General features: G+C 54.9%; 2 protein-coding genes across 2 annotated transcripts in view; one reads left to right on the forward strand and one right to left on the reverse strand.

The window, feature by feature from the left end:
• The window catches only part of Adamtsl3 (ADAMTS like 3), a 107,770-nt gene extending 100,921 nt beyond the window's left edge, over window positions 1-6,849 (forward strand). Inside the window, 5 exon segments of the mRNA XM_042669658.1 lie at window positions 1,133-1,316; window positions 2,145-2,349; window positions 3,676-3,776; window positions 5,256-5,470; window positions 6,025-6,849. Of these exon segments, the coding sequence (XP_042525592.1) occupies window positions 1,133-1,316; window positions 2,145-2,349; window positions 3,676-3,776; window positions 5,256-5,470; window positions 6,025-6,131 (812 nt within the window). The 3' untranslated portion in view covers window positions 6,132-6,849.
• Window positions 6,850-9,607: 2,758 nt separating this feature from the next.
• On the reverse strand, window positions 9,608-20,900 carry Saxo2 (stabilizer of axonemal microtubules 2). Its single transcript, XM_042669661.1, has 4 exons — window positions 20,793-20,900; window positions 16,966-17,145; window positions 15,695-15,897; window positions 9,608-11,409 (listed from the first exon to the last, which is right to left on the reverse strand). The coding sequence occupies exons 1-4, from the start codon at window positions 20,828-20,830 to the stop codon at window positions 11,042-11,044; spliced, it is 789 nt and encodes a 262-aa protein (XP_042525595.1). The 5' UTR covers window positions 20,831-20,900; the 3' UTR covers window positions 9,608-11,041.
• Window positions 20,901-20,964: the final 64 nt, after the last annotated feature.

Genomic DNA, 20,964 nt, shown 5'->3' on the forward strand with positions numbered 1-20,964 from the left:
TTTGGGGATGCGATCTGCTTCTGAGGGCACGCGCCCTGGGTGCGAGCTGATGTTGATCTTCACTTGAGGACTGTTGCCAATCAGCAACGTGGGAATAGAGGAAAGGCTGGAGTCCGTTCTTTTATTTTTATCCCTTTTGCAAAGCCTAAAACAAAACTTCCCTTAGCTGGGCCTTGATGGCTGATGCCTGTACTCAGGAGGCTGAGATCTGAGGACTGCGGTTTGAAGCCAGTCTGGGCAGGAAATATGTGAGACTTTCCTCTGCAGTGAACCGCTGGAAATCCAGAAATGGAGCTGTAGCTCAAGGTGGCAGAGCGCTAGCCCTGAGCAGAAACGCTCAGAGACAGCGTACGGACCTTGGTTTAAGCCCCACAACTACTGCCACCACTACCTCCACCACCAGAAACCCTTCCCCTACCTGTCTGCCTTTTAACGTATCAATGCTGGAGCAGCAAATCTAACCTAATACTCCAAGCTTGAGAAACTCTTCAGAAAAGTAAGGTAGAGCCTCGCATGCCAGGTACGCCAAAGCCATTCCCGGTGACCACAGCTCCTTGTAGCTCACACACAGGGAGATCACAGAAACCACACTGACTCTGCCCTGGGAATGCCCGTTTTACTCCGTTCTGAGGGAGCACACAACAATGCCATTCTGTCCTGTCCGTTGCAGGAAGTGATTTCTATGCCCTCACCTCCTGGGGTCCAAAGGAGAGCGGAGGGGAGATGGGAACGACTCCGAGCTGCCAATCAGTATTCCATCACCTGATATCACATGACAGGATTCCTATGCTTGTCCTTTTTGACATAATACTGCTGTTAATTATTGCGTGCACACATATGTGTTCACTTGATAGTCAGCCATGGTTGCTGATCAACCAATCTTTCTAGATCCGAGAAGTATGTTACATACCTTACTTTGGTTTGTAGTTGATAAGATCATACAATCGTGAAACCTCATAAGCTGTACAGCTGAGATAGAAGCGTTTTATTATACACGAACGAGACTTTAAAAAAGACAACGCACATTTTTCACGTTTATTTCTTTACTTCATAAAACAGTTTAGTATGTCCAGGTGTGCTCCCTGGTTCTGAGCCCCGTCTGGAGTGTCCTGACGTGTCTCTTCTTCCTCAGAGCCTGTTTGGGAGCCTGGTCCCTGGACGCCCTGCCCCACCGCCTGCGGCCCCCCGGGCGCCCGCATTCAGAGGCCCCGGTGTGTGGGGGCCAGCGGGCAGGAAGTGAGCCAGGCCCTCTGTGCACACCGCCAGAAGCCGCGGGCAGGGTTTCAGCCCTGTGACGCCCAGGACTGCCCGGCCAGGTACACCAGCCTCTCCCTCCCTGCTTCCAAGTTGTGCTCACAGCCACGGGGCCTGGCCCACGCCATCTGCGCCCACACCCGGGCCTTGGTTCCACATCCCGCCAAGGGGGCTGCTGCTGCCCAGCCTCATGGGTGGGCAAACTGGTGGGCACGGAGCTTCCCGGAGCGGCCGGCGGCCGGCGCTGGGGCACAGGCCAGTTACCCACATCTTCCGCTATCCCACAAGGCTTTAAATACATAAAATTAGATACACGCGATGACTCCATGGGCATAGGCCTTTTTGTAATCACTGAAGGTAGCATGAAGTATATGTCAGTGAGAGGCCGAGCGTGGTGGCCCTGGCTGGCTGGCTGGCCGGCCGGGCCTCCGGGGGGTGGGGGCCCCTCTGCTCATTGACGTTGTCAATGACAAGCCCGTCGGCAGGCTCCATCCCCCACCCTCATTACAGCACGGCCCCAGGCTCAGGTGGAATCCGGTCTCAGCTCTGCTCACAGTTTAGTTATACGACCTCAGCCAACGTGGTTAATTTCCTGCGAGCGTGTGGCTGACGGGAGCAGGCCACACAGACGCTCGGAAGTGCGTCCCTGGTTGTGTTCCGTGAACTGGATTACGACTGGCCCTCCATGGTGTCTAGCCCTGCCTCCTGGGCTGGGCAGCGACTTGAAGCACGTGGCTCTCCTGCATGGCCACCGGCTAGCTCGGCCGCCTACGGAAGAGGACACACAGGCACCGGTTTCTGTGCTGAGACGGGGTGGGCCCCTTCTCACAAGCGACCCGAAGGAAGGCCTGGTGGAGGGGCCTCACCACAGTGCCGTCCTTCCTTCCCAGGTGGTTCACCAGCGCGTGGTCAGCGTGCTCGGTGCCGTGTGGCCGCGGCTTCCACAGCCGGCAGGTGACCTGCAAGAGGAGGAGAGCCGACGGCACGGTTGAGCCCGCGCCACGCCACGCATGTGCCTCCAGCGCCCGGCCCCGGGGGAGGAGGCCGTGTCCTAACCGCCCATGTGACCGACAGGCGCCTGCGCCAGGAAGCCAGGTCAGCCGGCGTGGGCCGGGGAAGGCCGGCACGCAGGGCCCCGCCCACACCCTGCCGCGTACACCTGTCTAGAACGGGGAGGTGCAGAGGTAGAGTTGATTGTGCCCCGGAGGAGACTGGGAGAGGAGCTGTGTGAGCGCTGGCAGCCGTGTGGTTGGCCATGGTGTTTATGGCAACTCCACAGACCCTGGTGCTGTGGTGTGAAGTGGGGAGTTGCTCGGCACGTGAATCACGGATCAGTCCAAGTGTGATCTAGATCTGGGGCTGGGGCTCAGGGTAGAGGGCTCGCCTCGCCCGAGTTCCATGCCTCAGCACCACACACTCAGAAAAAACAGAAGTGGTGCTGTGGCTCAAGCGGTAGAGCGCTACCCTCGAGCAAAAGCAGCCCAGGCCCTGAGTTCAAGCCCCAGGACTGGCAATAAAACAGAAAGTGCAATCTACACAAAGAGATGGTATGGGAGTAGTTGACAAATACAAGAAAAATAAAACCAGTACCTATGCCAAAAAGAAGTTCCCACTCGACGGAAGAGCTTATTGTAAAAGTAATTGGGTGCAAGTAGAACTATTATGATAAGAAAGGCCGTCCCAAACATGAGAACTTGGTGGGCATGGTGAATATTGAAAATGTGTGACCTGCTAAGGAAACCGAGCTGTTTTTCCCGGACTGAGGAGGGCGCGAAGCTCCGTTCGTAGCCTGAGCGTCTGTGGACTGCAGGCCCTGCCCGGAGGCCCCCCCCCTCCCCACTCAGTGCAAGTGTGAAGCTCCGTTCGCAGCCTGAGCGTCTGTGGACTGCAGGCCCTGCCTGAGCACACCCCCCCCCCCCAGTGCAAGCGCGAAGCTCCGTTCGCAGCTTGAGCGTCTGTGGACTGCAGGCCCTGCCTGAGCACGCCCCCCCCCCAGTGCAAGCGCGAAGCTCCGTTCGCAGCCTGAGCGTCTGTGGACTGCAGGCCCTGCCCGGAGGCCCCCCCCGCCCCAGTGCAAGCGTGAAGCTCCGTTCACAGCCTGAGCGTCTGTGGACTGCAGGCCCTGCCTGAGCACCCCCCCCCCAGTGCAAGCGTGAAGCTCCGTTCACAGCCTGAGCGTCTGTGGACTGCAGGCCCTGCCCGGAGGCCCCCCCCCCCGCCCCAGTGCAAGCGTGAAGCTCCGTTCACAGCCTGAGCGTCTGTGGACTGCAGGCCCTGCCTGAGCACGCCCCCCCCCCTCCCCCCAGTGCAAGCGCGAAGCTCCGTTCACAGCCTGAGCGTCTGTGGACTGCAGGCCCTGCCTGAGCACCCCCCCCCCCCCCAGTGCAAGCCCAGCTCACACTCACCTGTGCTTCCTCCTAGTGTCCTGCCCGCTGCACGGGCCGCGCCGGCCGGGGGCAGCCGCGCCGTCCTGCGTGTGGCCCCCGCAGCGGCCCGGGGCCCGACTGCGACTCCAGGAAGAGGTACGGCCTCCGCAGGGCAGCACAGGGAGGGATCCCTCCCGCGCCTGCGGCCTCCCATGATGGAAAAGCCCATGGCGCGCGTCAGCGCGCTCCTCACTAGAATACGTGAGCGACTGTAGCCCTAGCACAGGTATTTGAGTGTGAAACAGGCACCCGGAGGGGACCGGCTAGCACTGAGGAAAGACAGGTGTTCCCCTGTCTGCCATCTTTGACTGCTTGGCCTCCAGCAGAAGTGGCCGTGTGGGTTCAGATCCCTTCGGCTGGGAAAAAGAGGAAACTCCCCCGAGGACGCGGGTTTGGCCTGGGGGCCGCAGTCCTCTCCAGGCGCTCCACGTGTGTTGCCTGATTTCTGGTGCAAGGCTTTATTTGTCTCTGTCCTCCCCCTCCCTCCGCCCCTCAGAAGGCTTGCGAGCGGAAACCCTTTGATGGAGTCTCCCCCTGGAGGCCAGCTGTAGTACTGCGTCCACCGCATGAGCAGGACAGGTTATCACCGTGGTCTCGGTGTGTGTGAACGCTCCCTGTTGGTTTACGCACGCCCACAGGGCCACCACAATGCTTCGAAGAATCCGAGGGGGAATGTAGTGGGCCTCTGAAGGGCTGTAAGCAGAAACATGGGAGGTCTTTGTGTTCTGGGTTTTTGCCCTGTCACTCCGTGTATGTCTGCTTGAATTGTTTGGTAGTTTTAAACCCCTCCCAGGGCAGGTCGTGGGGAGCAGGTATCCGGCTGCGAGACACGGCTCGGGCCACCTCAGTCATCCTCCCTGGCAGGGGCCCTGTGTCCACAAAGGTGGCACTACCCTCCAGGGCGGACACCACCGCGCAAATCAGAACACTGAATTTCCATTCTGGCTGAAAGGCCGGAGGAGCCAGAGGGAGGCTCTACTTGGAAATAAAGGGTCTGAATGCATTTTTGTAAAGGCTGGAAGTGGCCTAAAGGTGAATAGGGTAAATCCACCGTTCTGTGCGGATAAGACGGCCTTGCGTCCATCCCTGTTCCTACCAGCATGTGCCTCAGGGGCTTAAGAACAGAAAACCCAGGGCTTGTCAGCAAACTTGAAATGGCTGCTGGTGGTCACCACAGCCCCAGCACCTGGGGACAGTCAGTGTTTGCCTTGGTCCCACCCCTGGAGCTGAAAGCAAGCAGGAACTCAGTTAGCTGGCCGCGGCGTGGTCAGAGCTCAGCGGAGAGGGCGGGCGGCCCAGCGGAGGGCTGTCACCGCCGTTCTAGAGGGTGTGGCAGAAAACGGGTGTGGAGTGGAAACCTAGTACCTCTGCCCCCCCGTGGGACGTCCCGCCCTTCTCCAGGCTTTGCGGGGGTGCGGCCGGGAGGGGCGAGGCCGGGAGGGGCGTGTGTGGCTCCCTGGGGACCCCCAGGCCCCCCTCACCCCGCCTCCTCCAGTTTACCTTGGCCCCTTGGCTAAGCTTCACCCACGCTCTGTCCCGCGGTGACTCGGTCCCCTACTCCTGTGTCCCTTCCAGACAGCCCTGGCGGGGGAGCTGCGCGGCGGGGGCCTGCCAGGCCTGCTGGCTCCCCGGCCCCTGGAAGCCCTGCACGGCAGCCTGCGGCCCGGGCGTCCAGCCTCGGGAAGTCCACTGCGTCCACGCCCAGACCTGCCGACCCGTGGCCGAGAGTCACTGTGCGCGGACACGCAGGCCGCCCTCCCAGAGGCCCTGCCTGGGGCCTGCCTGCGGGGGTGCGTACCAGCCCTCCCCCTTCCCTCCCCCCCCCCCCCCCCCGCACCCTGGGAGGGGCTGTCGCGGGTGGACGTGGCCTGGCCCTCTGTGGAGGCAGCGTGGTCTGAGAGGCAGAGGCGCGGGGAGGCTTTCCGGTGAACTCTCGCACCCACGGGCTCCCCACCCTCTCCCTCCTGCCCCGCTGTCCCCTCCGCCAACGTGGAGCTGACCTCATGGCCTGCAGGCCAGCGGGTGTCCTGAAATTGAGTCAGGCTTCGTGCAGGTTGCTCTCTAGGCAGCGGTGCTGTGGGGGTCTGGGGGCTGGCGGAAGCTGAGCGCTCCAAGCGGCGGCGCCAGGCCCGGGGCGGGGAGGGCCCCCCACGCCAGCCAGCGCCTGGTTGAGGGAGAAGGGAGCCCCATGCACCTCCGACTCCAGGGCGCAGCAGCGGTCGAGAGCCCGAGCCAGCGCCGGCTGGCTGCTCACGCTGTGACCTCAGTTTATACACTTCCAGAAAATCAAATCATTTCCTAGATTTCCAGTGACCCCCGCACTGTGCTCCTCCTGTTTTCACAGGAAACTGCACAGACACAACTCAGTACTGCCGGCTCCTGAGGCGCCTGCATCTGCGTTCTCTGGACCTCTACAAACAGAGCTGCTGCCAGCCGCACCGAGAAGGCTAGGCCTCTGGCGGTGCAGCGGTGAGGCTCCGAGGGTAGGAAAGCAGTCTTCCCCTCCTAGAGACGCCATGCTGAGGCCGATGTGAAAACAGCAAGGTTGAGATTGGGTGAACATTTCCCACCATCAGTTCTGAACTCAGTCCTTGTAAGTGACAGGTTCCTGGATGAGTTAAAAAGAAATCACGGCAGGTGTGGCCATGCATTTGGCCCCTCAGCAAGTCTGTGTGATCAGAGACTGCCAGGGCCCTAAGCAGAGCAGGGCCTGCTGCGACCTGTGGACTGGCAGTCATCCACCCTGAAGACTTGGGAAACAGCGAGCGGCCGCGCCCTCTTCTCTTAAACTGTAGTTTCAACACGTTTAACGGCATTTAAGATTTAAAGCTCTGGCCAGTCTCTTTTTGGATGTTGGCACTAGTGACTTTTTTCTCTCACAGATCCTTACATTTAGCTGTGAAGGAGAGAGGGTCTCCCGGGCAGGTGGTGTGCAGGGCATGGTGTCCTGACCCCGGGGCGTCCGTGGGGGGAGACGGAGCAGCTGGGGCTCGGCCCGTCGTGGAAGTCAGAGAGCACACGGTAGCTTCTCCACTGGTTCTGTAGTGTGCTCAAAGCTTTCCTTTTAGCTGTGAATGGAATGTTTTTCTAAGCACTAAAACAAAGCCTTATTAGACCTAATTTATGCATAAAATAGTATTCCTGAGGATTTTTATTTTGCAAAGTATATAATAAATTAAATAGGAAACATAGTTGGAAAAACTTGTTTATAGCAAATATTTGTTTTAATTTGAGCTGATCTTTCCAGGAAATCCAAAGTGAATTAGGGTTGACTGGAAGTTATACAACTAAGAGTTAAGTTATACTTTTAGGATGGGGTTAGGCTTTAGAGCAAAAGGGCTAAAGGTTTGTTTTAGAGTTGGGATTGGGGTGAGTTAAGGCCAGGGTTGGCTTTAGGGTAGGATTCGGTGGGTCTAGGTTTCGACTAGGCCGGGGCTGGTGTTGACAGAGGGAAGGGCAGAGGTACCTCTGGTCAGCTTGCTGCTGGTTCGCTTTGGGAGGCGAGTTCTGAAGCCGACGTGGTTGTGGGAACTTTGCTGGCGCTCGGCCCGTCGGGACGTTCGAGGGCCCGATCAGCAGCAGCTTCTCCTTCAGTGTCCTCGAGAGCTGTCTGTAGGCCGGCAGGCCGCCGGGCCTTGCTCCTCATCCGTAAGACACGTGCAGGGCGGCTTGGCTGTGGGTTTGTCTGTGTTCTGGACACAGGCCTCTTCCATTCTCACCTCAGCCGCACGGACACTGGGACAGACGCCACCGCGAGGGGAGGGCCAGCGGCTGGGAGTGGAGGGGGGGCAGTGGGGAGGACACAGCTCAGGGGTGGGCAGTCACCCACCACAGCAGACTGATGAAGGTACTCAAAGGGAAGATTGTGTGTAAGATACCCTGTAAATATTTCTGTGACTTAAAGGTGCAATATTTTATTTTGTACAATATGTAATAAACACATGGAACATATATTTTTATTACCAACAGCATTTCTTGCTGCATTGCTTTGCCTTTGTAGCTAAGGTTCATTTGCTAGGATGCTTTTATTATCCTTCCGCGGACATTCCTGTGTACTGTGTTTTACTACTGTTTTTATGAGAGTTGTTGCTTATGATCCTTAAGAAACTCAGCAATAAACTTCCTTTATTTATGCAGTGGCACCTTCTAAGTGCTTCGGGTCCCCTTGGGCACGGCCCCCTCAGCCACGCCTTGCTGGCCGGCCGCAGCCTCGGTGAGCTCAGCACTCTGTACCATCCTTTAGAGGGTGGGCTTCAAGGTGTAGGGGACACGGCACAGCGTTCGGCTCTAATTCCCTCATCCCAACTGTGTGAATCTTATAGGTCATATTAAAAGAGTGTCAGCTGCAGAAGAGTAGATTGAGCCCCAAATGGCTGTCTTCAACAGTGTAGAAACAAATGAGCGTTGAGGAGGTACTAATACACTTTAGTCTGTAATGTATTTATCTGTTTTTGAAGACATTTTTAGAGCAGTTTTGGCTTCACAGCAGAATTGTGCAGAAGGCAGAGGAATTTTTACAAGATGTGTAGGTAGATTGCACCTTTCTTCAATGTGTTTCTCTCTCCATTAACTACATGCCCTACAGAGTTGTGTGTCTGTTACAAGCAATTAACCCGCATCGGTGCTTTATGATGATCCAGGACCTGTCCTTTTCCTGAGGATTCTCTCTGTGCTGCACACCCTGTGAGTCCTTTTTGTTGTTGTTGGATATGGGGTTTGAACTCTAGGCCTGGGTGCTGTCCCTGAGCTCCATTACGTTGGTTTTGCTCTTTTTCCCTGACAGGTGACTCGGTTTTGTAGATCTACTTCCAGGTGACCGATGCTGTTCCACTGATCAACCCTTTCGCTGATACCACACTGTCTGGACGGTTGCCGCTGTAGTAAGTCTCGGTGTGGTGGTGTCGGTTCTCCGACTCTGTCCCTCCCTTGGGTTGTGGAGAGTTGGTGCGGACGGGGGGTGGGAGCTGCCTTTCTGGGAGGCGGCACTGAGCGGACAGGGGCTACAGCGAGAACAGGATCAAAGGATCTGCTGGTTTACTGGACACTGTGCTTGAAAAGCATCTCCTCACACTTCCTCGGCCTCCTGGCTCATGAGGTTTACGTCCGTTTCTAGGCTGAATTTCAGGAAGGAAAGCTGTGAACTTGACAAGTCCGCTGTTGTGTGGGCTCCCAACCTCTAATGGTGAACGCTCCCCTCCATTCTTCCTGCCGTGGAAGTCCTTCTTTAATTTTAAATTAGGCTTATTTATTAATTTGTGTAGGCCAGTTTAGGGTTGATAGCAAAACTTGAGGGAGACTTCCCACCAACCCAGTGGACCCACACACAGCTGCCTCTGTCAACAGCCTCGGCAGAAGGGACATCTCTAACAGACAGTGATGCCCACACACTGCCACTCAAAGTCCATAGCTGAGGTGGGTTCTCTGCAGCCAGTGTGTCGCCGATCAAGCCACGCAGCCATTGTTTCTAATTCCCAATTCCTCAACAAGACTATGCAAGGAGAATGGGTAGAAATGGGACATGGTGGGGATGAAAACTTCCTACTAACTTTTCTCTCTGAATTGTCCTCTTTTCATCAGATTCATTCAGGAGCGTGTACTGCCCCTTCTAGCGTGGGGCAGACTGGTAAGCGCCGTTGGTTTCCAGTGCTGTTAGAAGGCGGTGTGTTCTGGTGTGGTGTCTGAAGGAGATGCGGAGGGGGAGGGGGGCTGCTGGCCGTGCACACGGCTGCCCTGGAGGTCAGTCCTGAGGTCACACCGGCCCTGCCCACGTGTCCTGATCTGGAAAGCTCCCGCTTCCCTCTCAAGATTCAGCTGTGGCTCATCTCCTTAGGAGGACTTACGGAATGGCGGGTGAAGTGTCTCAAGCCTTATGTGCCCCTGCCTCTGCTCTCACCCCTACTTAATGTGGAGCCAGACGGTAGGGCATACTTGTGTCTTCAGCTGTGGCACGGTGCTCCAGGAAACCCCAGGGCATGTCGTGGTTAGGGTGCCCCACTGTGTTATGGAAGGCGGGCCTGGCGAGAGAGCGGTGATGTTACCCAGCTGTCCGTGTGATTACACCGTAAGGCTTTCTATTCAGAGACTACCTACTGAAGTATAGCTTTAACCAACATAGGAATTTATTCACGTGCTTTTTTTTCTGAAGAAAACTCGATACAGAAATGATTTCATTACAGTCCATTCACTTATCGCCACACGGAAATATAAAATTTCATATTTGTGCTTTTCACTAATGAAAGAGCAAATTACTTTCAAATAATTAGAAATATTTAAGCAAGTATAAATTTATTCTTAAGTGTATTTTGAAATAATTCTGAAATCATAAAAGGCTAAGATTCACTTTGTGCAATCACCGATTTAAAACAAACACCCGATGACAGTTTTCTTTACTAGGAACTTTTCAGCATTGCTACCTTCCTCCCTGGAGGGCTTCCTGCAGAGGTGGTGGGGGTGGCAGGGCCCATCCTGGGGCCCCGGGGCTGTGGGTAGACATGCAGGGCGGCCCCGGGGTGCCCGCCGCAGTGACTGCAGTGAACACTCCACCCGCACCGCCGCGCTCCCACCGTCCCAGCTCCGCCTTCTCTGCGGCCATGCGGGGTGTTTGTGAAGTGCGGGAGGCCAGGCTTCCCTCACACATCCAGACTACTCATAAGCTCAGAGCAAACTGCCGACGGGGTCAGGTTGAAACGGCAAACGCAGTCCTTTCATCTGCACTTTCACTTGATGGATTAAGACATCGAACTGAGTCTGTGAGGTGGGCCGAGGATAATCTGCTTTTACAAGTGAGGCACAGCTCAGAGACAGGACCACGGGACTCAGGCGGCACAGACTCAAAGTAATGGATGAGAACGTGAGCTCGAGTCCTGACCCCCGGCTCTCGAGAGCCGAGCCCTGCCACACCACAAAGCCTGTCTAACTTGAGGAGCAGTGTGTGCACTGACAGTGACAACCTTGGCTTGGTGGGCGCTGGGCCAGCCTTGAAGCTAGAGGAGAGGGAGTCCTGTTTTCTTGGAAGAGGAATCCTCTTTCAGTGCCGCTCGGTGTTGTCTTGTGTGAGTGGCTGTGTGGGTCAGTGGGAAGGGCAGGCAGCTGTCCTCCTGGGACCAGTGACCACCCTGCGGCAGCAGTGGCTGTGGGCCGTGAGCAGCAGCCATGGACTGCGCTCACCCCCCAGCAGGAATTCTGGGGGGGGCAATCTTGGCTGAGACAGGAGTTCATGTGGATTTTTAGGATTCTGATTTCCTATAGTACATTTCCCAATTGGTTTAAACATCTCAAAGTGGTTTGTTGTGTCTCTCATAGTATCTTCTACACTATAAAAACTGGGCCCCTGGGCCTCTCTAAGTGGACCCCTGACTTCCCTACCCGGTGACCTTGCGGAAGAGCCGGTGACCTTGGGAGTTTGTGGTTTCAAACTTGTAGCCACTGGGAAAAGGGCCGCTGGCGGGGCAGACTTTGCGTTGCTTTGGGGTGAAGTCCACCGAGTAGACGGTGGAGCCCTGGAAGGGGCTGGGGCCCCGCCGTGCTGCCCCCACGGGCCTGCAGCCACGGCGAGCCTCCTCCGGGGACCCGGGCGGCCCCTTCCTCCTGGCCGACCTGACCGCCAGCTGATGGGGCACGAAGTCATCCTGGAACGTGGTTGCGTTCCCAAACCTCACTGTCGGGGGATGGTAGGTGTGCTCCTGCTTGCAGAGTTCACGTTTCTGAAGGTTCCAAGGTCTATAGTCATCTTGAAAAACAAAGCAAACAACAAAGCACCTTTACATCTTCTAAGAACCATGTCGGTTCTTTGTCAAGCATCTCATTTCCCCTGGAAATCTAAACTCGAGCATCGGTACAGAATTTCCGGTCTCCCTTTGCATTCGTTCCTTTTCCCCTTCATCTCCACCTGCCTCTGCCCCTTCACCCACTTCTGCGCAGTAACCCCAGCTCCAGCTTCTCTGATTACACAGATTGTGGATAGTTAGTGGAAGTCGCGTTCAGGTGGGACTGTGCAGGAACTCAGTCACATCTCCACAAACTGGCTAGGATTTTAAGTATAACTCATAAAATGATAAGGGGAGCCTGGACATCCTGGGCTTAAAATAAAAACGTGTTCCCTGACGTGGATGACGTATTAGAACATGGGCTGAGGTCCATGTGATGTCTACTGGAGTAGAGTCTTCTTTTAAAAAGAAAAGTCCCTCATCCTTGGTGTTTCCACCAGGATCTGGGTGACGGGCTAAGATGCTGGCACTTGGGAGAGGACGCATGAGCCAGGGTAGAGCCTGAGGATTACCAGTGATACCAAGCAGGCTGGCAAGGATGGAGGGCCGGGAGCCAGGTGGAAGAAGAGGCTAGAGCTGCTGTGGCCGAGCTGGAGAGCTTACAGAGTTGCAGAGGGTGCGCTCCAGGCAGGCCGGAAGGAGGCCCAGCGCGCAGAGGGGCCACTTGGCAGAGTGGCCATAGGAGGGTGCCGAGAGAGTACCCGGAAGTCAGGCACCCAGTGGAGAAGAGGCACCCCCCCTCCTGCCCCCCCCCCCCCCCCGTTCCCCTTCCACACCTCCCCTCCCCCCCCCTCCCCCATCAGCTGGCGTCTGTTTCCCAGGGAGCTTTGCTACTCTTTACAGATAGGAAAACCGTGACACCACTTTGAGAGGGAGTCAGGGATGTTATTGAAGGCCCTTGCTCATAAAGCGGCTCGCAGGAAACAGTGTTCCGTGAGTGAACAGAATGTTTTCCCCTGACCAAGCCACTGCGATTTAAAGGAAGCCTGTGAGGCAGGGACGGGCTGACAGCACTTGCTAGTAAGGGCTTCTGTCTTGTCAGCTGCTGTCCTTCCGTGTCCTCAGTGGTTGCCAGGTAGGAGGCCGAGGGTTTGAGTCACACAGTCTGTGTCTCAACCCTCGGAAGCCACAGGTGAGGCATAAAGGAGCAGCCGCGTGCAAGACTTCATTCAGGAAGAGGCGCTGGACTCGGTCCGCAGGACGTGGCCTGCTTTCCCTCTTTTCAGCGGTCTTTGTCAGTCATCGGTCTACCTTCAAATGCCTCAGTGCTTTTCTGGAGGAGGTGAGACAGAGGTGCTGCTCTTTCTGGGATAGTACAAGTTAACCCGTGTCTTTCGGTCCTGTAGGCTTCCAATATTTTAGGCAATTTTGTTGTCCTGCCATTGACCCTCAGCATTTTTCTTCTAGTATGCATACTAGGCCTTGAACTCAGTGCTTCAAGCTCTTACTCAGCAGCTGGTGCCTTACTACTTGAGCCACACCTCCACTTCTGTGTTTTTGCTGGCTGGACATAGGAATTTCATGGATTTTCCTTCCAGGACTGGCTTTGAATCAAAATCTTCAAATCTCGGACTCTGGAGTCACTAGGATTTACAGACGTGTGTGGGTTCCTCATAGTGATTCTTTTAGTTCCTCCAGCTGCTTTAAGGATTTTGTCATCTTTTCCTTCCCAAGTGACATTTTCTTCTTCTTACCAATTTATTCTGCTTTAGCTCTCTAACCTTCCTGGACCTGAACTCTGATGTCATTCACTGGTTTTGGAAAATTCCTTCTATGAGGTCTTCAGACAATGCTGCAAACGTGTTCACATTTGGCTCATTTAAAAGTGTCTCTGCTTCAGGTGCTCAAAACCTGCATTTTCTCTCCTTATATTCTGCTTTAGGTAAGTGCATTGATATGTCCCACGTCCAGATTCCCCACCAGACCCTGTGTTGTTTGACGACTCAGTCCCCCCCCCCCTCCCTTTCTCTCACACACATCACTGAGAACTGAATGCAAGGACTCATGTTGGTTCTACCCATGCATCACACACAGTGCTTTCCACATAGGGTCTTTAGCTAAGTTAGCCAGGGCTATCTTTGAACCACTGTCCTACCGCCATCTGCCAAGTAGTTGGGATTTTAGGCATGTATCACAACTGGCCACAAAAGACATTCTTCATTTTGATTGTATCTTTTTTTTTTGGGGGGGGGGGGGTCTGGTCGTGAGGCCTGAACTCTGGGCCTGGGCACTGTCCCTCAGCTCTTCAGCTCAAGGCTAGCGCTCTACCACTTGAGCCACAGCACCACTTCCAGCTTTTTTTCCCTGCTTATGTGGTGCTGAGGAATCGAACCCAGGGCCTTATGCATGCAAAGCAAGTGCTCTACCACTGAGCCACCTTCCCAGCCCGACTATATCTTTTTTTTTTTTTAACTCTAGCTATTTCCATTTCACTTTTATAGTTTCCATCTGTTAAAACTTTCCATCTGTCCATTAAGTTTTCCACCTTTTCCATGACAACTTTTAATGTTAGTCATGATTTTTAACCAGATCCAGTATCTGGGTCACTCATCAACCAGTTATCTGTCTCCTGGCAGTCCTTCTATTTCCTTCTTCTTTGTATAATTATCATTTGAAAGCTAGGCATCATGGGTAGCACAGATAATGATATGCACACACAGGTCTCCAGTGATTGGCAGCTGAGTCAGTCCAATTGTGGTAGGCTGTCTGGGTTTTGTTGTTGCTATGGCACCTTCCACCTCTTTCCTTTGGCGTTGTCTTGTGCTCAGCTGGAGACTGGTCTGCTGGAGGCGTTTCTTGGTGTCTGCTCTAGACTCCTCTCCAGGCTTTCTCTTTACATCCCCACTCAGAGACCACCCCTCTTCCTGAGAGCAGACAGCAAGTGCTTGTTATGTGGTGCTGTGTGGCGTGGTGTTCAGTGTGCGTGTTGGGTAACCGCATTGGCCCAGCTTCAGTCTTGGGCCCCAGAGGCAGAGCTTTCCAGCGCTCGGTCTCTTCTCTTGATTTAGCAGGTATCAGCAGATACTCAAGAGTCAGCTATGGCTAGTTCCCGGCCAACCTCCTGTTCCTTTGGCTCATTTTTCCTCTCCCTGAGCTGTAAGTCAGTTTCTCACTGGGGATGACAGATCACTGCTTCTACTTCAGTGGATTACTGCTTTGTTCTGGAGCTTCTTGTCTTTTGTAGAATACCGACCATGCCCTCCTCCAAGCCTCTACAGCAGCAGCAGCAGCTCTCTGATCTCCTCCCTTTCTGGGGAGCTCGCGTGCTACGCGTGAGTGCACCTGGATCTCAGCAGCCAAGTGCCACACGCCCAATCGTTCTCCACAGCGTGTCCCTTTACCACACACAGCTTTAAACTCAGGCAGCACGCTGGAGAGTTTATAAACCACAGTGCGGAGTGCTGGGCTGGTACCTGCAGAAGTTAAAAGCTGTGCTTGTAGCTACTGTGTAATTAAAGCATGCATCATGACTCTGGCTGGCAAGGCACCACTCTCACAAAAAGGTCTGATGCTAGGACACTTAATATCAGGACGTTTCTTTCAGATATGCAATTACATTGTCTATAAACAAAAATATAGAATAGTATCTATTATCAAAATAGCCTAATTTTTAAACGAAGACCTCTATCTCCCACAAGCCATCATCAGATAGGTTCTTTGTAGAACCTGGTCGTTCATTGTCAGATGCTATTCCTCCAAGCCAGTTAGCAGCGGAAAAGTAACCCCATGCTGCCTGGGCTGGAGTCCTCTATGGTTAGCAAGCACCGTCCCTTCAGGATAGGTAAACATTCCGAGACTCTGTCTCAAGAATCATCTGCTTAAAGACGGATGCTTCCCTTCACGCTTCTCTTCATCCATGAACAAGTAAGGTTTTGTGTCCTGTCTCCTAACTATATAGATTGGGTTGGAACTTGAAGAATTGCTACTCATTTAACCTTTTCAAAGACTTCAAAATCTCAGTGTCAACTCATGCTAGGATGGGAAGAAAGGGGGAGCAACTAAGCTAACACAGTCAAGGCATCATCAGCCCAGCTCACAGGGAGAAGAGCCTGGTCTCTTAACAGTTCTGCCCGGGATGGCGCTTGGTTGGTTGATTTGCGATTTTGCTATACAATACCACTTTGACCAAAGAGAGGAAAGGATTTTCCGATACTATGGTGGCTAAGTATGGCAATTCACCAAAATTACCATTTGCTCTTAAATCTGGAAGTTTTAGGACTTTGGCTCCATTTTGAAATGGTAAATTACCTTTATAGGTTGGGACAGTATCCAACTTTCCCTTTTTAAGTTGTTTTCTTTCCAAAGGCCGGACTATTACCACAGGCTGCACTGTGTAAGAATTAAAATCTCGTTTGTAGGTAGTACCAAAATCAATCTTCCCCTGCTTTGGCTTATATTCTTCTCGGATGTGGCGAGGTGGCTGGATCACTTCATAAGGGCGGTAGTCTGACCTGCAATATTTACACATTTGGAACATAGCCTCACAAGTTCTTTTATTTCAATGACTTTGGTATTGAAAATTTCAAAGGCTTTTCTTACCTTAGAAGTAAAATGATCATACTTGATAATTTGAAAGAAGAATTTAAATTTGTTTATACCTATCTAGTGAACTTTCTAGAGCACTGAAACAGAATCAGCTAATTGGATGCTAAGTAAATAGAATTCTAAAGCTCCTGAATTTTTTTCTAGCATATAAGGAAACTTCCAGTGAACAGTTTAATGAACCTGCAAAGTTATACTCTCCTTACACCCTTGTTTATGGTTCCTAAGACAACTTAGCATACTCTCTGGGTGCTCCTGGTAAAATGATCTGTGACTCTGGCCTTCAGGGTGTGAGTCTTCCGCACTCGGCTCTCACAGACACATAATCCACCCTGGTCTTATATAGCACCCTGGGCCCAAGGTAGATGGCAGACCTTCAGAGGGTCGGGGAGACATTGCAGGGATGCAGACAAAACCCAACACGGCCAGAGCCCGGCCTGGGCCCCGTCACCAGCCTCGGTTCTCGGGGCTTCCCCTCCTCTGAGGACTTCCAGTGCTCTGCGCTCCTTCCTGCTACACACTATGCTTCTGGAATGTGCCTCCACCTCCGCAGTCCAGCTAACTGCTCAATCCCTTCAGGTGTTAGCTCATTTCTCTCATCTTGATAACGTTAAGCCCATGACATGCCAGAAGACAGAAAACAGATCAGAGATGCAAAGAGTAGAGGAGACACAGACATAGCAGTTCAGGAACTCCCACAATCCTTCAGGTGTTGGTGACATTAGAAAGTCCACAAAGAAGAGAGATTTTAGGAGGTTAAAAAAATCAATACAAAATTTTAACTCCCTTCTGTTTTTGGCAGCTTGACTTGTCATTTTTCTTTTTTTTTCCCCTCAAGTTGTGATTTAACTAGTTTCTTGCTTCTTGGATTATTTCATCTTAAATCAACTAAATAGCTAAATTTAAATAGTAAGAAAACTTTATTAAGACCCGAGAGTTGAGAGAAAAGTAAAGCAAAATCGTTGCTCAATATTTACTTAAATGTAGTTACTCCTTCCATTTTAGCACGGTATGCTTGAAATTGTTGCTTGGGTTTAAGACTTGGAGGAGGAAGAACATTGCCATGTGTAGGGTACTTTTCCAGATACTCGGTTGTGGGGTGAAATGCGCCAGCACTGTCATAGCTCCTTGTGGCTCCTTGTGGACAACGATGCCTCCTGTGCAAACAAACACACTGAGAGACTGCTCTGCTTTACCAAACGCTTCACGCGGTCGCCGCCTTTTACCCAGAGTACTCCAAAGAACTCAGAATTTCTAGAAAACAAAAGAAAACCCACAGCCATGCGTACAAAAATAACGCACACCATGGTGTATTCTCGCATTTGAGCTACACAAAGCTGAGCTGCTATCAGGTGAAGCTCCTGAAGATGCTTCACTCTTGCATGTGCTCAGGCCGGGAACGGAGGGAGCGTGGCGGGCTGGCGTGTGTTTTGTTTGCGAGGGTGTGGTAGAGGCAGAGAGCGGCAGCCATTGGGCGACACCCTGGCTTACAGGGCCAGTCTCTGACTCAGCAGCTTCTGACTGTGGCTGACACCGTGCTCCTGGGCCTGCCTTCACCTCTGACTGTGCAACCCAGTCCTAGAAGCTTATTTTGAATTATTATTATTTTTTTGGGGTGGGTTGCGGGCCTGAACTCTTGGCCTGGGCGCTGTCCCTCAGCTCTTCAGCTCAAGGCTAGCACTTGAGCCACAGTGCCACTTCCGGCCTTTTCTGCGTAGGTGGTGCTGAGGAATCGAACCCAGGGCCTCATGCATGCAAGGCAAGTGCTCTACCACTGAGCCCCTGAAAATGGTCTATTTTTAGTTCTTTCCAATGAGTGACATAGTTTGTTAAACTAACCAGAGTATATTAGATTGTTCGTCACAAAGAACCCTGACTGAGTCAGTCATGTGGTATCATACATGTGACATTTCCATCAAAGACAAACCACATACATGATGACAGTCCCATGAGATCTGATCACCTAGTGACGTCTTAGCCACTCTAGTTACTGTAAGTTCATTCTGTGGTGCCCACGTGACTACAATACCTAACGCACTTCTCAGAACCGTAAGCACAGCATGGCTGGATAGCAACTAAGCAGTAGTATTCAGTTTTTAAAAGAGAGCTGTTGAGAAAACATTTTCAAAGTGGGTTGTAGGTGCCAAAGGGGTTGGGTGAGTGGCGCCCTGTACCAGTAGCTCCTAGCTGGTCAAAGGTTCTTAAAGGTCAAAGGTGAGATGGAAAGCAGCAGAGGCACTCCCTTGAGGACACTGAGCTTCAGTGGGGGGCATTTTGGAAGACATTTTTACTTTGTTCAAAGCCCATCAAGAAACTCCTCTTTCACTGCCAGTGGCTCAGCTTTTTGCATTTCACACTGCCTGAAAAAAAAAATGTCTCTCCCCTCCCCTGCCCCGTAACATAGTGAAGACATTTCCTGATGGCTGTCTGGGAAAGGAACTTAGGTTGATACACATTAAAGTTAGGAGAAATTAAAATATCTTCTTGCACACTAGAGTTCTTGGGTTCACACTTCAAAAGTAAGCTGTGAGTTCCCTTTGAAGGGCTGGGCTTGCTCATCTTTACTAAGCACACAGTGGAGTGATCCCTGGGTCAACAGAGTAGCTCAGGACGGAGAAGCCTGTCTCTAGGTGTGAGGGTTGTTGGCAGGACTTTACAATCCCGGGTCTGCCAGGCCGGCCGCAGGAGGCGCTGTGCTGTGGGAGAAGGGAGGGCAGTCACATCTGGTCCCACCTAGAGGATGGGGAGCTGCAGAGGAGCTGTGCCCGGGCTGAGGACCAGAGGCCCCGCACACGCACACACACACACACACACAGGCCGCAGACGGGGCCTCGCACACACACAGGCTGCAGACTAGGGGCCTCGCACACACACACAGGCCGCAGACTAGGGGCCTCGCACGCACACAGGCTGCAGACTAGGGGCCTCTCACACACACAGGCTGCAGACTAGGGGCCTTGCACACACACAGGCCGAAGACTAGGGGCCTTGCACGCACACAGGCCACAGACTAGGGGCCTTGCACACACACAGGCCACAGACTAGGGGCCTTGCACACACACAGGCCACAGACTAGGGGCCTCGCACACACAGGCCACAGACTAGGGGCCTCGCACACACAGGCCACAGACTAGGGGCCTCGCACACACAGGCTGCAGACCGGGCCTCGCACACACACAGGCCACAGACTAGGGGCCTTGCACACACACAGGCCGCAGACTAGGGGCCTTGCACGCACACAGGCCACAGACTAGGGGCCTCGCACACACACAGGCCACAGACTAGGGGCCTCGCACACACAGGCCACAGACTAGGGGCCTCGCACACACAGGCCACAGACTAGGGGCCTCGCACACACACAGGCCGCAGACTAGGGGCCTTGCACACACACAGGCCACAGACTAGGGGCCTCGCACACACAGGCTGCAGACCGGGCCTCGCACACACACAGGCCACAGACTAGGGGCCTCGCACACACACAGGCCGCAGACTAGGGGCCTCGCACACACACAGGCCGCAGACTAGGGGCCTCGCACGCACACAGGCCGCAGACTAGGGGCCTCACACACACACAGGCCACAGACTAGGGGCCTCGCACACACAGGCCACAGACTAGGGGCCTTGCACACACAGGCCGCAGACTAGGGACCTCGCACACACACACAGGTCGCAGACTAGGGGCCTCGCACACACACAGGCCGCAGACTAGGGGCCTCGCACACACAGGCTGCAGACCGGGCCTCGCACACACACAGGCCACAGACTAGGGGCCTCGCACACACACAGGCCGCAGACTAGGGGCCTCGCACACACACAGGCCGCAGACTAGGGGCCTCGCACGCACACAGGCCGCAGACTAGGGGCCTCACACGCACACAGGCCACAGACTAGGGGCCTCGCACACACAGGCCACAGACTAGGGGCCTCGCACACACAGGCCACAGACTAGGGGCCTCGCACACACAGGCCGCAGACTAGGGACCTCGCACACACACACAGGTCGCAGACTAGGGGCCTCGCACACACACAGGTCGCAGACTAGAGGCCTCGCACACACAGGCTGCAGACCGGGCCTCGCACGCACGCAGGCCGCACACGGGGGCCTCGCACGCACGCAGGCCGCACACCGGGGCCGCACACCGGGGCCGCACACCGGGCCTCGCACGCACGCAGGCCGCAAATCGGGGCCTCACACACGCACGCAGGCCGCACACTGGGCCTCGCACGCACGCAGGCCGCACACCGGGGCCTCACACACGCACGCAGGCCGCACACCGGGGCCTCACACACGCACGCAGGCCGCACACCGGGGCCTCACACACGCACGCAGGCCGCACACAGGGGCCGCACACCGGGGCCGCACACCGGGGCCTCACACACGCACGCAGGCCGCACACCGGGCCTCGCACGCACACAGGCCGCACACCGGGCCTCGCACGCACACGCAGGCCGCACACCGGGCCTCGCACGCACACCGGGGCCTCGCACGCACACCGGGGCCGCACACCGGGCCTCGCACGCACACCGGGCCTCGCACGCACACCGGGCCTCGCACGCACACCGGGCCTCGCACGCACACGCAGGCCGCACACCGGGCCTCGCACGCACACAGGCCGCACACCGGGCCTCGCACGCACACGCAGGCCGCACACCGGGCCTCGCACGCACACCGGGGCCGCACACCGGGCCTCGCACGCACACCGGGCCTCGCACGCACACCGGGGCCGCACACCGGGCCTCGCACGCACGCAGGCCGCACACGTCCTGCACCGCCCCCGTGCCTTCGCGGGGCACGCGTCCTCACCCGCAGGTACAGATCTGACACAGGCACCGCACCCTCATGGCGTCCGCTCGCCGCTGCTCCCGGCGCGGCCTTCGCGCCCGCCGTCGTCAAGGCGACCGCGGGAGCGCGGGAGGCGGGCTCGGCGCCGACTTCCGGCGGCGTCCGCGGTCAGAGGTCGTGCGTCCGCGCCCCG

This window comes from Dipodomys spectabilis, unplaced genomic scaffold (genome assembly GCF_019054845.1).
Source record: "Dipodomys spectabilis isolate Male_0828 unplaced genomic scaffold, ASM1905484v1 ptg000501l, whole genome shotgun sequence".
NCBI classification, from domain to species: domain Eukaryota; kingdom Metazoa; phylum Chordata; class Mammalia; order Rodentia; family Heteromyidae; genus Dipodomys; species Dipodomys spectabilis.